Source organism: Pocillopora damicornis, chromosome 4 (assembly GCF_964200805.1).
Source record: "Pocillopora damicornis chromosome 4, jaPocDami1.2, whole genome shotgun sequence".
Classification (NCBI taxonomy): Eukaryota; Metazoa; Cnidaria; class Anthozoa; order Scleractinia; family Pocilloporidae; genus Pocillopora; species Pocillopora damicornis.
In genome coordinates, this window is record NC_142673.1 from 6,566,475 (window position 1) to 6,583,994 (window position 17,520).

General features: G+C 36.7%; 1 protein-coding gene across 2 annotated transcripts; it reads left to right on the top strand.

Annotated features, from left to right (window-relative positions):
- Positions 1–8,393: 8,393 nt before the first annotated feature.
- LOC113673568 (uncharacterized) lies at positions 8,394–16,073 on the top strand. Of its 2 annotated transcripts, none has more exons than XM_089204403.1 (5): positions 8,394–9,038; positions 10,697–10,736; positions 11,340–12,087; positions 12,265–12,351; positions 13,380–15,685. In XM_089204403.1, exons 2-5 carry the CDS (start codon positions 10,713–10,715, stop codon positions 13,688–13,690), a joined length of 1,170 nt encoding a protein of 389 aa, XP_089060529.1. In that variant the 5' UTR covers positions 8,394–9,038; positions 10,697–10,712; the 3' UTR covers positions 13,691–15,685. The 2 variants fall into 2 exon arrangements, with proteins under 2 accessions (XP_089060529.1, XP_089060528.1); XM_089204402.1 differs by lacking the exon at positions 8,394–9,038 and adding an exon at positions 10,361–10,528 and having other exon boundaries at positions 13,380–16,073.
- Positions 16,074–17,520: the final 1,447 nt, after the last annotated feature.

The following is a 17,520-nucleotide window of genomic DNA, read 5'->3' on the forward strand; positions in this document are numbered from 1 at the left end:
AGCCAAATGAGAAACGGTCTAGTAGCCCATGTTGAGTTGGAACATGAGATTGTGAAATGGACTAGCTCAATTACGAATAGCTTAGCACTCATTTGCGATACAGTACTCAAACGGTGTAGCGTTGAGTTAAACGGCTCAGGGTATCGTCGAGTAGCACAGCGTACGCACAAACGGTGTAGCGTTGCGTCAAATGGCTCAGCTTAATGTAGAATGGTACAGCGTACACACATATGGTGTAGCGCTGCGGGAAATGGCTCAGCGTAATGTCGAATGGTACAGCGTACATAAAAACAGTGTAGCGTTGTGTGAAATGGCTCAGCCTAATGTCGAATGGTACAGCGTACATGCAAACAGTGTAGCGTTGCGTGAAATGGTTTAGCGTAATGTCGAATGGTACAGCGTACATACAAACAGTGTAGCGTTGTGTGAAATGGCTTAGCGTAATGTCGAATGGTACAGCGTACATACAAACAGTGTAGCGTTGTGTGAAATGGCTCAGCGTAATGTCGAATGGTACAGCGTACATGCAAACAGTGTAGCGTTGCGTGAAATGGCTTAGCGTAATGTCGAATGGTACAGCGTACATACAAACAGAGTAGCGTTGTGTGAAGTGGCTTAGCGTAATGTCGAATGGTACAGCGTACACCCAAACGGTGTAGCGTTGCGTGAAATGGCTCAGCGTAATGTAGAATGGTACAGCGTAGACACAAATAGTGTAGCGTTCGGTCGAATAGCTTTGCAAAACATCAGACGCTCTATCTGAACATTAAATTACTTAATATTACTTGAAATATTTCGATGTTGTGGCGAATCGTCGTGGCGTGACGTGAAGGCTATGCCATTCCTTTATTAGCTATGCTATCCTGCAGCTGATCCTTAAGCTATCTTTGTATTTGCTGATCTATACGACATCCTTGTATTTTTGGTGGTGACGGCCGCCAAGGCATCTCGCCGAAACCACCAAAAATACAAACCGCAAATGGAACAGCGATCTGCTGGGGGTATGACGTCATCGAATGTGAAGACTGACACGAAATCATTACATGGCGTAGTATAGTCTTCACTTCGCTTTGCCGTAAAGCAGAGCCAATTTGGTACGTTTCTCCTCTTTTTTCACTACTGATATTGCACTTATTCGTTGTCGTTCATGAAAGCGTCAATTAAAATAGCAACGAGACTGAATTCTACCACGATTTGCCAGCCTCCCGGTTTACCACAGTTTGCACGCGTTGGTGGGCCTGAACATGTTTATAGTATTAAGTAGTGTTATGACGTGCATTAAATGTCAATTGTCGAGCTCTCTTTTCTTTCTCCGACTCACGCTTACTTTTCAATGAGAGTCCAACTTCAACGGCTCTTTGAACATTGGAGGAGTACGTGAGAAGTTAAATATTGTTTGTGCCCTGGACGCCATGGTAAGAAAACTGCTGTCCTTGATCTGTTTTGACATTTTTCGATCAAAGTGATATCGGAATGCTTTAATTGATGTGCCGGACGATAAGAGTAAGCTAAGAGAAGACATATTTATTATTTTAAAGAGGTGTACATTATATTGCTTTGTTTATTAATTTTTTCCTGGGTGCAGTGATAGTAAAAGTAAGTTCCATTTTTATTTTGTCGATCAAACGTAGATTACATGTCTGGACCGGAAACAGTTAAAGGGTTTTTTCGCGTTCCAAAATAGTTTTTGCCAGAGTAATATTTTTTCTGAGTTGGTTTTGCGCGCATACATACTTATCTTCCCTGTGCTCTTTCCCATTCCGTAGTCATCACGTATTAAGGAAGGCTAGTGCGGACACCGTAATGCACGTAGTTGTACGTAATTGTCCAACTCTAGGTCGAGTTTTACCGTTCGATCTGTTACAGTCGCAACTTGCTGAATAAAAACTATTGCATAATTCAGACAATTGACAGGACGTCTTGCTGTTTCGTCGTTTGTTTCGGTAGACGTATTTATTTACATTTTTATTTATTTTTACATTTCTGTACCTCAACTATTAATTTTTGTGATTATTATTACTATTATTATTATTATTATTATTATTATTATTATTATTATTTTTATTATTATTATTGCTACAGACTGAGTTCAGTACACACCAAATATATTGACTAGAGTTGCGTGACCATGGCGTCCAGGGCACACACAAAATCCAACTTCTCACGTACTCCTGCAATGTTCAAAGAACCGTTGAAGTTAAACTCCCTTTGAAAAGAAAGCGCAAGTCAGAAAAGAAAAGAAATGAGAGCTCGGCAATAGACATTTAATGCACATTTTAATAATAGTTGAGTTTAATAGTTAAATTAATAGTTGAGGTACAGAAATGTAAAGTTGGACAATTACGTACAACTACGTGCATTACGGTGCATTACTTTTACTATCACTGCACCCAGGAAAAAATTAATAAACAAAGCAATATAATGTACACCTCTTTAAAATAATAAATATGTCTTCTCTTAGCTTACTCTTATCGTCCGGCACATCAATTAAAGCATTCCGATATCACTTTGATCGAAAAATGTCAAAACAGATCAAGGACAGCAGTTTTCTTACCATGGCGTCCAGGGCACAAACAATATTTAACTTCTCACGTACTCCTCCAATGTTCAAAGAGCCGTTGAAGTTGGACTCTCATTGAAAAGTAAGCGTGAGTCGGAGAAAGAAAAGAGAGCTCGACAATTGACATTTAATGCACGTCATAACACTACTTAATACTATAAACATGTTCAGGCCCACCAACGCGTGCAAACTGTGGTAAACCGGGAGGCCGGCAAATCGTGGTAGAATTCAGTCTCGTTGCTATTTTAATTGACGCTTTCATGAACGACAACGAATAAGTGCAATATCAGTAGTGAAAAAAGAGGAGAAACGTACCAAATTGGCTCTGCTTTACGGCAAAGCGAAGTGAAGACTATACTACGCCATGTAATGATTTCGTGTCAGTCTTCACATTCGATGACGTCATACCCCCAGCAGATCGCTGTTCCATTTGCGGTTTGTATTTTTGGTGGTTTCGGCGAGATGCCTTGGCGGCCGTCACCACCAAAAATACAAGGATGTCGTATAGATCAGCAAATACAAAGATGGCTTAAGGATCAGCTGCAGGATAGCATAGCTAATAAAGGAATGGCATAGCCTTCACGTCACGCCACGACGATTCGCCACAACATCGAAATATTTCAAGTAATATTAAGTAATTTAATGTTCAGATAGAGCGTCTGATGTTTTGCAAAGCTATTCGACCGAACGCTACACTATTTGTGTCTACGCTGTACCATTCTACATTACGCTGAGCCATTTCACGCAACGCTACACCGTTTGGGTGTACGCTGTACCATTCGACATTACGCTAAGCCACTTCACACAACGCTACTCTGTTTGTATGTACGCTGTACCATTCGACATTACGCTAAGCCATTTCACGCAACGCTACACTGTTTGCATGTACGCTGTACCATTCGACATTACGCTGAGCCATTTCACACAACGCTACACTGTTTGTATGTACGCTGTACCATTCGACATTACGCTAAGCCATTTCACACAACGCTACACTGTTTGTATGTACGCTGTACCATTTGACATTACGCTAAACCATTTCACGCAACGCTACACTGTTTGCATGTACGCTGTACCATTCGACATTAGGCTGAGCCATTTCACACAACGCTACACTGTTTTTATGTACGCTGTACCATTCGACATTACGCTGAGCCATTTCCCGCAGCGCTACACCATATGTGTGTACGCTGTACCATTCTACATTAAGCTGAGCCATTTGACGCAACGCTACACCGTTTGTGCGTACGCTGTGCTACTCGACGATACCCTGAGCCGTTTAACTCAACGCTACACCGTTTGAGTACTGTATCGCAAATGAATGCTAAGCTATTCGTAATTGAGCTAGTCCATTTCACAATCTCATGTTCCAACTCAACATGGGCTACTAGACCGTTTCTCATTTGGCTAAACTATTCATGTTTAGGGTGTTCTGTTTCACGAAGGAAAACTAGACTGTCTATAATTTGGCCATGCCATTCCTTTATTAGCTATGCTATCCTGCAGCTGATCCTTACACCATCTTTGTATTTGCTGATCTATTTGACATCCTTGTATTCTTGGTGGTGACGGTCGCCCATACATTTGACCAAAGTCAATGTGCACATTCCATTTCATATGAATGACCTTTAAAGGTTCATAGGACAATTGGAAGCATACTCATTTTGAGTTCCAACTTGAAAATCCTCCAACGGATGTAAAACTACAGTAAAGCAAAAAAAAAATTACAAACAACAAACAAAAAAAACCCCATATACAATGCATGCACAGTACAATATGAATTTCTGTGCCCAGAAGAATAATATTTTTGATAAAATATTGATGTTTTGAGATACATGTAATTCTCTATGCAGGAAGTTATTGTACACACTTTGTGAATGCCAGTTTAACTTCAAACACAAGTATGTAATAGCTTAACATAGCTATTGCAGCATATGACTAAGTATAACTATACTTAACGAGATGTTAATGGGGTAAATTAAAAAGCATCTTAAAGTTTATGACACAGATTGTGAAATTTGCAATTTTTACATAGCCTCCACTAAGGATGGAGTAATGGCAGCAAATTCAGTGTGCATATTGGTTAACAAAATATTTGACAGTTGCTGTGGCAACAATAGAAATGAGATCATGACGTGACATGGTTTACTAAATTGGTCAGGACAGACTAGAACTGCATGACCTATCCAAGTTAAACATGCATATTTTTAAAGAATACAATACATGTATCTCAAACAGTATTTTTGAATGATATATTAATTTTGTTCAGTCGTGAACCTTTCCCCCTCAGGGTGTTTTGGTGTCTTGTCCTGCATTTGGGTTTTCAGCAAGCTAAGAAGATTTTTCCAGTAAACAGCAAGCACAGTCATTCATGAAACTCTTCATTAAGATGACTTATGTGTATGATAAAACTACTGGTATTTTGTTATACGTATGGTATAGATAACTTAATTGATATGTAACTATTGGCTTAAGATTAAGAACTATACATTAGAGATAATGTGTTCAGGTTCACTTTAGGCATCAAAAGCTATCTTTCTGATTTAATTGATAAGTGTGAATAAGAGGTGGTTATTAATGAGAATTTCTGACCTCTATTTTTACTTAAAATGTACTTTATTAGGGATTTGTATCATGCAATCTTCTTTGTTTTATTGTTTAAATGCTTACTTGAAAATCACTCTTAAATTTAATAAGCTATTGGATAATAATTTCAAGCTATATAAAACTATTTAATGCTAGGAACTAGAGACTAGCAAGTATGGGACCATGCAAGTGGTTCTGCACCACAGACTTTGATATATCTTTGTATGCAGGTGTCATTTAGGAAGTGTCAATAAATGTAGTCTTCATTCTTCAGAGTAATAAAGGTTCTCTTACAAATTATCCAGAGAGTATCTTTGAGCGACCGATTTTACATGCGAGAATTTTATTTCTTGCACATAGTATTGTTAAAACAGTTAAGCATTATAAAACCTTTAACCATCAAAAGTGATTAACATGTAACTTCTCCCCTCATACATCCATACATTATCCAGAAAATGCTCAGTGAATAGTCAGACATATCAAGTAGAAGATATTATCTTGATTAAACATCAAATTCTCGTAAGCAACTCACAAGGAAGTGTTTAACAGTTAGAGGGGAGAATTAACAATCAAAACCTAAATTTATTTAGGGTTAATTTTCTAAAAGCTCCTATTTCCAGAAAATACCTAGGATGAACCTCTCTTTAGCGTACTGGTTCAATTTCAAGCAGAAGAGTGACGATAGTGAAGAAGAGAGAGAGAGAAATATCAGTTAAGGGGTCACAAGAAATTTACGGCAGACAGTGCAAAGAAGTTATATTTTGATCTCGTATGGGAGAATTGGGATAGCATAATGCAAACCGTACCAGTTCTGACATTAGATATAACAATTTTACGTTTGTTATGATTATTTGCATTTACTTGATTATACTGCGGTAAAATCGAATAATTTTTCACTCTGATGAACTCACCAACCTTTCCTTAGCCTTAAAATGAGTCTCGAGTTTTGAAAAAGTGCTAACTTGGGGCTAGCTTATCAAAGAAGAACCTTTGTGCAGAATTCTCCTGGCGAGCATTAACTGCCACATATTTCTCATTCTCGGTACGATTGAGACTAAGGTCACTTCCTAGCCCATTTGGATGTTTAAGTTGAGTGATTTGTAACACATAGGCTGATAAAAATTCAGCTGGTACTGGATACAGCAGGAACCTTTTCTTTTTTCTTGTGGAGCTAGCGGTTAACGTTGTTGTCGTGTAATAGGCGGGAAATGTACTGTATAGTGATGGCGATGATCATGATGATCATTCTATATATTTATATGATCGTTATTATTATCATAATTATTATTATTACTATTATTGACACCATTATTGATATTATTATTGTTATTGCTATAATCATTATTATTATTATTATTATTATTATTATTATTATTATTGTTTGTATTTTCATTGTCCGTGCTAATAAGACAACTGGCATCTCTGATCTTTTTTTCCGCTGGCTCTTAGCAATTAACTTGTAACGGAATAAATTAATTAGTAGCTCTTGCGGTTCTGGACCAGAACCCGATAAGAGCTTAAATAATTTCAGTGCATTATACACCACTACAAACAAAGGGTTTTTTTCGTTTTGTTTTTATTTTTTATTTTTTTGTTCACAATTTTTTAGCCAATCTTTTTGGCTGATTTTTACCATGTTACTCTTAGGTAAGGTTATTTTTTTGCCATTACTTTATTACAGACTATGAATGTGGTCCCACTGGTGATGTGGCAAAAATTTTTTCGCCGATCGTAGCATTCCATATCTGATCCACAATGTATCTCATGTGCTATCAAGGCTACTATAGATTATGTAATTCTGAGTCCTAACGAGTGAAAAAGGATCTCGAGGGAGCCCTCCTTCCCGCCTTGTTTACACCTTAAAGAAGAAGCTCGGTGCCAAATTTCGTCGCATTTGCAAATAGCTCACTAACATAACTAACATAGGATTAGAAAATAAACATGAGCTAATACTGTAGTCTAACCCAAATAACTTTATTTTCCTCTTCTTGTATAAATATAATGTTGAGTTAAAATATGCTAACATTTTATCCATAGGTTTCAGTCAGGTTTTTCGTCAGGGACCAGTCATTATTTATCCCCTGAGGAGGGCAAAGGGGCGGAGGAAAGGGGGGGGGGGAGGTCGGGGGGATCAGTCGTGTCCAACAGAATGTATAGGGGAGACTATAGAAAATCGACTGCCAATTAATTTCCGATGAGGTGGGGTGAGGTGGGGAAAAACTATAAGAATATTACAGAGCCTCGTAGGGGCCCCTAGTAAATTTTATAGTGAAACAACCATTTTCCCCTAGCCCCCCTTTTCCCGGCGATAAATAATGGCCCCTTAGATAGAATCTTGAGTGAGATTAACCGAAGCATAAGCAATGTTTGTTTCTATGTCTAGCTCCCTTTTGGAGACAACTATAAGCAGCACCTCTAACGGAAATCTGTTGTGAGAAATTACTCAGCGTTAACTGACTTCCGGTTGATTTTTTGCGGTAAGTGACCGATGAGTGTAGATGATTGTTCACTTGGCTATGGAAGTTAAGGAGTTCATACGATTTGCAATTTAGGAGAGTCATTCCCAGTCACAATCGGAGGACTTGGAGGCTGATTACATACCACTTGGGTTGCTGTAAAGGAAGCAAACATGTAGGCTTATTAAAACTAAAAGTGTAACTTCTTTTCTACTGTATCAGTTTGAGGGGAGATTACACTCAGGTCTACGAATAGAACAAATGCCAACCTGTCCATCCGCCAAAATCGATGATTTCATTTAATTTCTCAGAGGAAAGGATAGACTTAAGCTGTTAAGCTGACTTAAGTGTTTCTATAAATGACCTAAGCTAAAGCAACTTTAAATTCGAGGAAAGGGTCATACGCCTAATTTAAAGAGAGGGGTATGGTGTGAAAATAGCCGACATGATTCAAACATATTTTGGTTTCAAAATTTTAATTGTTTCTCTATATTTTCGTCTTTTCTGTCAGCACAACATCTCATGCAAGGTTTGCAATCTCCGGTGGTAGTTCAATAGAAGCTGTCACGAAACATTCAGATAACCTTTAATCGTAGTATTTCATGAAAATTTATCTTGAAAAGGAAGTCCTTATTTATTTTCAGTAACCTATGTGGTTTTCAATCCGATTTTCAAATTTTGTAGGAAATATTTCTCTTTAAGATCACGTAATACAGGTTGTTTTATGAGAATAACTCCCACGCAACCGAGATGCTTAGTCATCACTTATGTAATCAGTGTCCACCACGGAAGAAAATGAAATGGGCAACTACTTTTGACAACAAGACCTTTTTAGTAAGGCTGCCTCGTGCATAAAAGAAAACTTCAGAAAAATGAATATTAGAATAAGACACCCGTTGCTGGAAAGCTTTCTCAAACAATCTTCAGTGCCTTAGATGCGGGAGGTTTTGCTTCAGTACGCATGCAAAGGTCATTCAAGCATATTGGAGGGAAAAACCCCTTTGGAGTGATAAGTAATTTGATATACTTCTTCCTTTTTCATTTCGATGTGAACGTTCACTGACCAGTTCTTGGCTTTAAAAGCAGAAAGAACTCGAGCTTTAAATATGCTTCACTTAATTTTCAATTTAGCTTTAAGCAATTTTTAACCAGTGTTTGCGAGTCGCTGCAAATTATGGCAACGGTTTCGAGGAAATTGACAGTTCAGACATGGGTTGCATCACCAAATTAGCGCATTTCCGACTTCGCTACGTCTTTGCCTCGTGTCTTCTGCAAGAATGGCTTGATAGTCATGAACTGATAAAAAAAAACTGACGTCAATGCAGTGTGTCAAAGAGATGAAGCTAGTTTGTAAGAAGGTAAAGACAAGATCGAAAACTAAGCCCTGGATCGGATTGCCTCAAACAGACGTCACATGGACACAACACGTCGTCAAAGTAAGCTTGTTTACTTATTTCGTTGCATCTTTTCTTCTTTGGCGACGTTTTACGTTTCCCACACGAACATTTTCATATTGCTGATTACCTTTGCGCTCAAAGGATATGACGTGTAAAGTTATGTTAGCGTAAGATTTCCGGTTCTTTGTATTTGATAACTAATTAAGGGTTCACTCGTTCTTCTTCGTCCACAAGTTCTACTTAAAGAAGGAAAACAAACGATTTGAAACTGATAAACTTCCAAAACTGCGAACAAAGATCCTGCTTGGTTGTAAGTTGTACCTCACAGGAGACCCCATCATATGAGAACTGAATAGTGAGGTATCAAAATATCATTCAAAATAATATTTCGGCCAGCCAGACCAGGCTTTCCTAGATTTAGATTATACTGGAGTATATCACGGCTTTACAATAATATGTTATCGTAGCTAAGCTTTCATACTTACAGGAGAACAAATATATTGTACCACCCTGTCATTTGTATTTCGAATACATTTACCTCCGCTTTCGTTTACCCACACGAATGTTTTCGAATTAATCTACTCTGAAAACCGTTTTTAGTGCGAAAGGGTAATCTCATTAGGTTAAAATGCGTTCGTAGGAAAATTTTCATGCAATTTCTCCTCCTCACAATGTTTAAGCTTCTTCCTCCAAAATTTTCGCTCGACAGTTTTCCACTTTTCCAATTAATGCTCTGTCCACTCTTGTCCGAATGATTTTGCCAATGTTTTCATTAACCATGCCTTATTATTATAATTTAACAAAGACATATGAGTGTTTAATCATTTGATTCATGATTTAGAGTCCTTATTAGGTGTAGATCGCTATACTATTAGTTTTAGTCACTCGTAGGAAGCTTGGTTGACAGGAACAAGGCAGGTCTTTTGTTGATCATATGTAAGGATGTTGATGGGATATCTTTGTTGACCATGATGATAAAAAGATGCTTAATCGTCCAAACAATAATTCAAGAGTCACTTTCAATTGTAAATTCAAGACATCAATTGAAGATCGCAATGTTTCGGCCATTATTTTAATTGTTAATATTTGAGAAGCGAGAAGATTCGTTGCACATAGTAAATCAATCAAAACGGGTCCCGGATAATTCTCTCTGTTTGAAATTTCCACGTCTGCATCAAGGGTCACCCACAAACAACTAAATGTAGAACGTTCAGCATACCAGGAAACACGAAGTCATCTATGGTTATAAGCGTACGCACTTACACTCGCTGAAAAGTTAAAAAAACTGACAGAAATCGTTTTAGGGGAATCCCCCCTAATCCCCAGACCCTACCTCGTTCCAGTCTTCCTCTACTGTCATAAGAGCGATCCGCGACGTCGATTGCACCATCACTTTCGCGTGCGCTTCTGATATTAGGATCGCTAACTGAATACAAATAACTCGACTTGAAAAGAATTTAAGTTACCACAGATTTTCTCTTTCCAGTAAGAAGAAACCCAAATTTCAGTATCCAAGCGGGTTAGAATGGGTAAGCAGTGAAGTCTAGCGAAGGGGCAGAGGTCCCTCTTTTTGCCGTTGTTTCTAATAGAGCCGATTCCCCTTTTTATCTGCATTAATTTCAGCAGACTGGCTATTTATATCTCTAGCAACCTGTTGACAGTTTTCGATCAATCTTTCACGTTTGTTTCTCTTACAGGTTTCTCTCACATGGTATGAAGTGCGCCATCGAGCTCAAGGTTAGAGGGGATTTGTGTAATTAAAATGTTTCGTCACATATCAGTTTATTATCGCGCTAAAGAATACATTCGAGTTCGACGAAGAAACCTGCTCAGTGTGGAGAATGTTTGTGTTATGAACTTGTTGAAAACCCGAACTACAACGATCCTGTAGGGGCGTCCGAAAACATGAATTCAATTTCAGTTGGGCCATTCTTGTCAGACGAAGAAGTTTCAAAATTATTGTAAAATCTTCAGAGTATATATTATAATGAAGGCATCGAAAGCCTCCTCTGAAACCAGCGTCCTTAAATACTTAGGTGAATACGATTGTGATTCTAAATTGTCTTTAAGTTCGAGATACATGTATGAAAAACATTAATGTGTTACAATTTATACTTCAGTTTACTATCAATACTAAATGGCTACAGGCCTCATTTTGGAAAAGAGGCTAAAGGTGATTCGCAAATGGCCTATTGAAAAAGGAACAGAGTAACAATTTAACTTATCCAAATGATATGGCTTTTTCATCTTGGTGTCCCACCGCGTCAAAATTTTTGTAATTATTATTTTTGAGAATCACGCTCAAAATGGATTCATAGTTCTCCTCTTTCTTTCCCTTAGATAACACTACTTTGGTTACTATGGCTGCAGTCTCCGATAAAATGTGAACCCATACCATGTCCTCTGTCAAAAAACATTGTACGGTATAGTCCCAATGGTGAAATAGTGGACTGTGTTCCTTGTGCCAACTGTCCCATTGGACAGGGATTGTCAGTTCCTTGTGGATCCAAGGTGTCAAATGACTCAAAAATTGAGTGTGTATTTTGTGAACCTAACAAAACTTACTCAGATAAGCATGGAAAAGGACACTGCAAAATGTGTCAAGATTGTGGTTTGAGGAATGTGATTCAGGAATGCACAGTTAACCACAACCGAGAGTGTGGGAAAACATGTCCTAAAGGATATGAATTTGATATTAACATTGATGACTGTGTGGAAGTGGAATCAATGATTCGCACAACTACTTCAACACATTCTACAAAAACTGTTAAATTGGAAACCAATCGCAAAGAGACAACTGAAACACAATCTAAAACGAAAGCCTATGATGTTACCACCACTGCCTCAAGTCCTTCAGTCAAAGTCAAAATAAACAGCAGTCGGCCACTAACAGGAAATTATGACTCTGCAAATGTGTCACCAACAAACAAAGTTCAGCCTGGACAGGACCACAAAGCAATTTTAACAATTAACTATGTTTTGATAGCTTTAGTCATTGTGTTTGCTCCAACTATCTTAGTGCTGGTGATAGTGATTTTCTACAAGAAAAGGCAAGATCACAGTACTCCAAGAGATGAAGAGTCAACAGGTAAGATTTTAACTCTCAAAAATTGGTCAAAAATCATGGTAGCAAGTCCTCTGATCTTGCCGTCAGGGAACTGATAGCATGATATCACAAGTAAAAATGCAAATGCGAACCTCAACCCTCAAATGCATGCAGTGCTTGGTCAAAAATTGCAATTAACTCAGAACATACCATTTTCAGATAATGCAGAAGAAATTACTCCACTGACTGATACTGGTGAAAGTGACGGTTCATCGCAGGCCACAGTCAGTAGCTCTTCAACACAAGGTATTTCAAACTTTGAATTCAACATAGAATAGGTTAGCATTATCTTACAAAAAGAGAAAAACAAAAACAATAAGGATTGACAAGAAGTAATTTTAAAACATTTTGTAATTTTTTTCTTTACCTCAAGTTCTGGGGATTGAAATGGGGTAATTAAGTTTCTTTATTGGAAGAGTATAACAGGGTAATAATTAGTAATATCAAATGAGTTAATAATGTAAATTGGCCACCATAAAGAGTTTATAAGCTGACATTTCAAGCATTATAGCCCTTCATCAGAGTGATTGGGAGAATTGTGGCTTGTATGTGTTTATACATGCAGATATTATGGAGCTACGCTATTTGCGGGAATATGGTGAAGAGAAAGCAAGAATAAATTTTAGTTAAACTCTTTCGATCTAGTGATTTAGTTTGCAACTCAGTATAATAAAATTCTTTCATGATCTCATTTAGCATAAACCAAGCTGCAGCCAGCCTTTGATCAGCTATCCAAACCTTGCCTCATCTAATTTTCATGACCTGAATTAGTAATTTAAATCTAAAAGATGTTTGTATCATGTATTGCTTTTATACAATCAGTGTAAAAATTAGCGTAAATATTTGAACCAAAAATTATATTTCAGTTTTCTGTCATAGTTCAACAATTGTCATTGTATGACCAAAGATTGTGGCTTTATCAAGTAATGCATTTTATATATTGAATTCTTAAACTCTAAAAGGTTGTAAATCTTAATATGATGAGATGAAAAAGCACATACATGTATTGCAATGATACATGATAAAAACCCACATAACTTAAATGGAAGATGACTTTGACCAACCATTTATCCATATATCAACACATTAAAGAATACAGTTAAAATCCTGGCACCTGTAATTCATAAAAACTGCATATTTTTAATGATTCAACACAAAAGTCCCCAAATCTGGAAACTTATTGATGTGAAATGTGCACACCTCAAAATTGTGAAGTGAACATGTCCCAAATAATTTCAAATATTTATTACCTTCCTTTTCTTCCTGTCATGCAGACATTCATGTCTCTCAGATGGAAATGTTGAGTGATGTGAATGGCACGTTGTTCATGTATGTTCAAACACAACTTGATGCCAGCGAGACCTGCACTCGCAAAACATGGCGCAGTGTTGGAAGAGAGCTGAAGGCTCACTCTGATAAGTTAAACTTGATACAAGCTGATGGAAGAAGTCCTACCGAATGTCTACTTGAATATTTTAAAACTTTAGCAAAGGAGCCTACAATGAGGGAATTTGTTCAAGCCCTCAAAAATTGTGGAAGAAATGACATTGCAAGATACATCTGCAATTGGCCATGGGCCAATTGAGGAAGAAAGGAAAGAATACAGTATATGTGCCTCAAATAGTATTTTAAATGATAATTAATTTCATTTGTACAGTCACGAACCTTTCTCCTTCAACAGCATTCTGAGAATTTGAAGGAAGACATGGGTACATTATGCATCAAGAGCAGTGAGACAAAATGGTAGTCCCTTCTGGGACAAGACCATCTTTTACAAAATAAACCCAGACAGGATCAACAAGTTGAGTAATAACAAATACTATTAGACATAGTGTGGTCGCCATAAGCCTTGTATCCCAAGTACAAAGATAAAGTTCCCTACGAAAGCTTCTAGCTGCTTGAGGCTAAGCGCACTAGCTATAGTTGGCTACCACAATGCTTATAAAATTAATACATAAACATACACTGCACTTACATACAACAGACAGATAGATTAATTGATTGACAGATAAAAAAAATAGACAGACAGATTGCTAGATCAATAGGTCAAAAGATAGATAGATAGATAGATAGATAGATAGATTAATAGATAGATTAATAGATAGATTTATTTTGCCAGAAAATATTTTCAATATTTATAATTGAATATATACAATTTGGTTTTTCTGACAAGGCAGCTTATTTGCAAACCATGGGGCTTATGACTATGAGCTGCCCTAAAATACATTAATCACATGTGGAATTACTAGTGGAACATAGAACACAATTAATCTTTATTTTGATCATTGTAAAGTTCGACTTACAGCAAAAACAATTCAATTTGTTCTTTGAAATTCCAACAAGGTTGTACAATAATTATCAATCTAATTAATGTATTTAGAGTACAATTTTTTCTGACAATGTACTTCGCACAAAAAAAATGTTTTCTCTTACTCAACCAAAATAAGAGAAAATTACAACCAAAAAGTGCAAGGCTCAAGATTATTTCTTGGTATTGTACTGTGCATTTATACAGCCATAAAATGGCAACTTTCCACTCTCTGGTGATCCAAAGTTCCCCTGGGAGCAATATCTTCAACAGGGAGTGCATTTACCTAATTATGATTCATGCTCCATATGTCTTGAAATCAAGGAATAATTTGCTTCTCAAATTTTGGTTCTTATACTTTGGTAAGAAGACAAAATGACAACCTTTGAAAATTGTCCTGCTGCTCCTAAGAGAGTAAAATAGCAACATTTAAGGTTTCTGAGATAATCTACCAAAGATAACATTTGACCAAAGTCAATGTACTCATTCCATTTCATACGAATGACCTCTAAAGGTTCATAGGACAATTGGAAGCATACTCATTTTGAGTTCCAACTCGAAATCCTTCAACGGATGTAAAACTACGGTAAAGCAAAAAAAAAATTACAAACAACAAACAAAAAAAAACCCATATACAATGCATGCACAGTACAATATGAATTTCTGTGCCCAGAAGAATAATATTTTTGATAAAATATTCATGTTTTGAGATACATGTAATTCTCTATGCGGGAAGTTATTGTACACACTTTGTGAATGCCAGTTTAACTTCAAACACAAGTATGTAATAGCTTAACATAGCTATTGCAGCATATGACTAAGTATACCTATACTTGACAAGATGTTAATGGGGTAAATTAAAAAGCATCTTAAAGTTTATGACACAGATTGTGAAATTTGCAATTTTTACACAGCCTCCACTAAGGATGGAGTAATGGCAGCAAATTCAGTGTTCATATTGGTTAACCAAATATTTGACAGTTGCTGTGGCAACAATAGAAATGAGATCATGACATGACATGGTTTACTAAATTGGTCAGGACAGACTAGAACTGCATGACCTACGCAAGTTAAACATGCATATTTTTAAAGAATACAATACATGCATCTCAAACAGTATTTTTGAATAATATATTAATTTTGTTCAGTCGTGAACCTTTCTCCCTCAGGGTGTTTTGGTGTCTTGTCCTGCATTTGGGTTTCCAGCAAGCTAAGAAGATTTTTCCAGTAGACAGCAAGCACAGTCATTCATTAAACTCTTCATTAAGATGACTTATGTGTATGATAAAACTACTGGTATTTTGTTATATGTATGGTATAGATAATTTAATTGATACGTAACTATTGGCTTAAGATTAAGAACTATGCATTAGAGATGATGTGTTCAGGTTAACTTTAGGCATTAAGAGCTATCTTCTGAATTAATTGATAAGTGTGAATAAGAGGTAGTTATTAATGAGAATTTCTGATCTCTATTTTTACTTAAAATTTACTTTATTAGGGATTTGTATCATGCAATATTTGTTTTATTGTTTAAATGCTTACTTGAAAATCACTCTTAAATTTAATAAGCTATTGGATAATAATTTCAAGCTTTATAAAACTATTTAATGCTAGGAACTATTCAACATTCAGTAAAGAAATGATGTTTCCACTGTGACTCTTTAACATTGCTTATCTGTCAAGGATTGTTTACAAGACACTTAGGCAAAAAAAAAAAAAAAAATGAAAACAAGATTAAGATTTTAACAGTGTTACAAGAATAAGGGAACATGATTTGATTGAATGAAAGCTGACTGAATATTATTTGTCATCATTGGCTTTCAAATGTGTACTTTGGACTTCTTATACTTTCAAAATTTCATTCTGTTCCATGATCTTTCCTGAGAAACAAGGTTAGGAGAGTGAACAAAAGTAGGACATCCATTTGGATTGGTAACTAATCCAAGCCGCTTCCTAATAAAATTCTGGGAGGGATGGGAGCGACATAGCAATACCTTTAGAGACTAGCAAGCATGGAACCATACAAGTGGTTCTACATCACAGACTTTGATATATATATGTTATTTGCCGGCTGGGAGGTCCGTATGGTGAAAAACTGTGACCGAGGTCTTGAAAATACTGCCCGAGGCCGTAGGCCGAGGGCAGCATTTTCAAGACCGAGGTCACAGTTTTTCACCATACGGACCGACCCTTAGCCGGTAAATAACATATTTATTGTTTTTAAACTTGACGAAATTCTTTCCGAAAGAACCCGAATGATTTATGGCCGTAAATACGGCAAGATCTTCCATAAACTGAACAATTTTTGAGTGAGTAAATGGTAGTTAAAATAGAGGTGATGCAAATTTAAGAGAGATGCCTCAGCGAAACATTTTCATTTCCGTAACGATAAAGGTGATTTAAAAGGCTTCCAAACAAACTTTGAAACATTATTTTTACAAGTATCTGTCACAATCTGACACCTGTCAATTAGAGAGCGCGCAAGAAAAAAAAAAAGCGTAGGAACATTTGAAAACCAACAGAACTAGTTTGGCAAGGGCTGTCACGACAATGTTTTCTTCAAAATCAGTTAATGTTCTAACGGAAAGTATTATTCACTCTCATCGACCATTCATTCATGTACGAAGATTTACCTCTGTTCATTAAGTAAACGGCGAGGAAAGTAATTGTGAGTAAATTCAATTTTTTTATTTTGAAGTTGTGAGAGTTTGCTCGTTTGTTTGCTGTAATGGCGTGTTTAACTCTGATCTTTCCTTCACGAAAACTAAATTCGAACGGCACACTCCAACGAGACACAAGGGAATGTAATGCGGCCTTTTCTCAAAAAATTCCTTCAATTTCTGTTGTGCAATTTAAGGTACAAATGTCTAAATTGAACGGAATTGGAAAGACTCACCAGAAGCGTGTATTTGTTGTAGAACTTAAATTAAAACTTCGCTCGCTCTTTCACTATGAACAAATTGCTCGAGAAAATTCAGATATTAAATGAATGAAAGTTCCATCGTTCAGTTTAACTGTAACCAAATACCTCACGTTTCAACTTTCTGGGTACTTTTTGTGAACGACTAAAATTAAATGCAGACGGTTTTTAGGCCGCTTGTCAA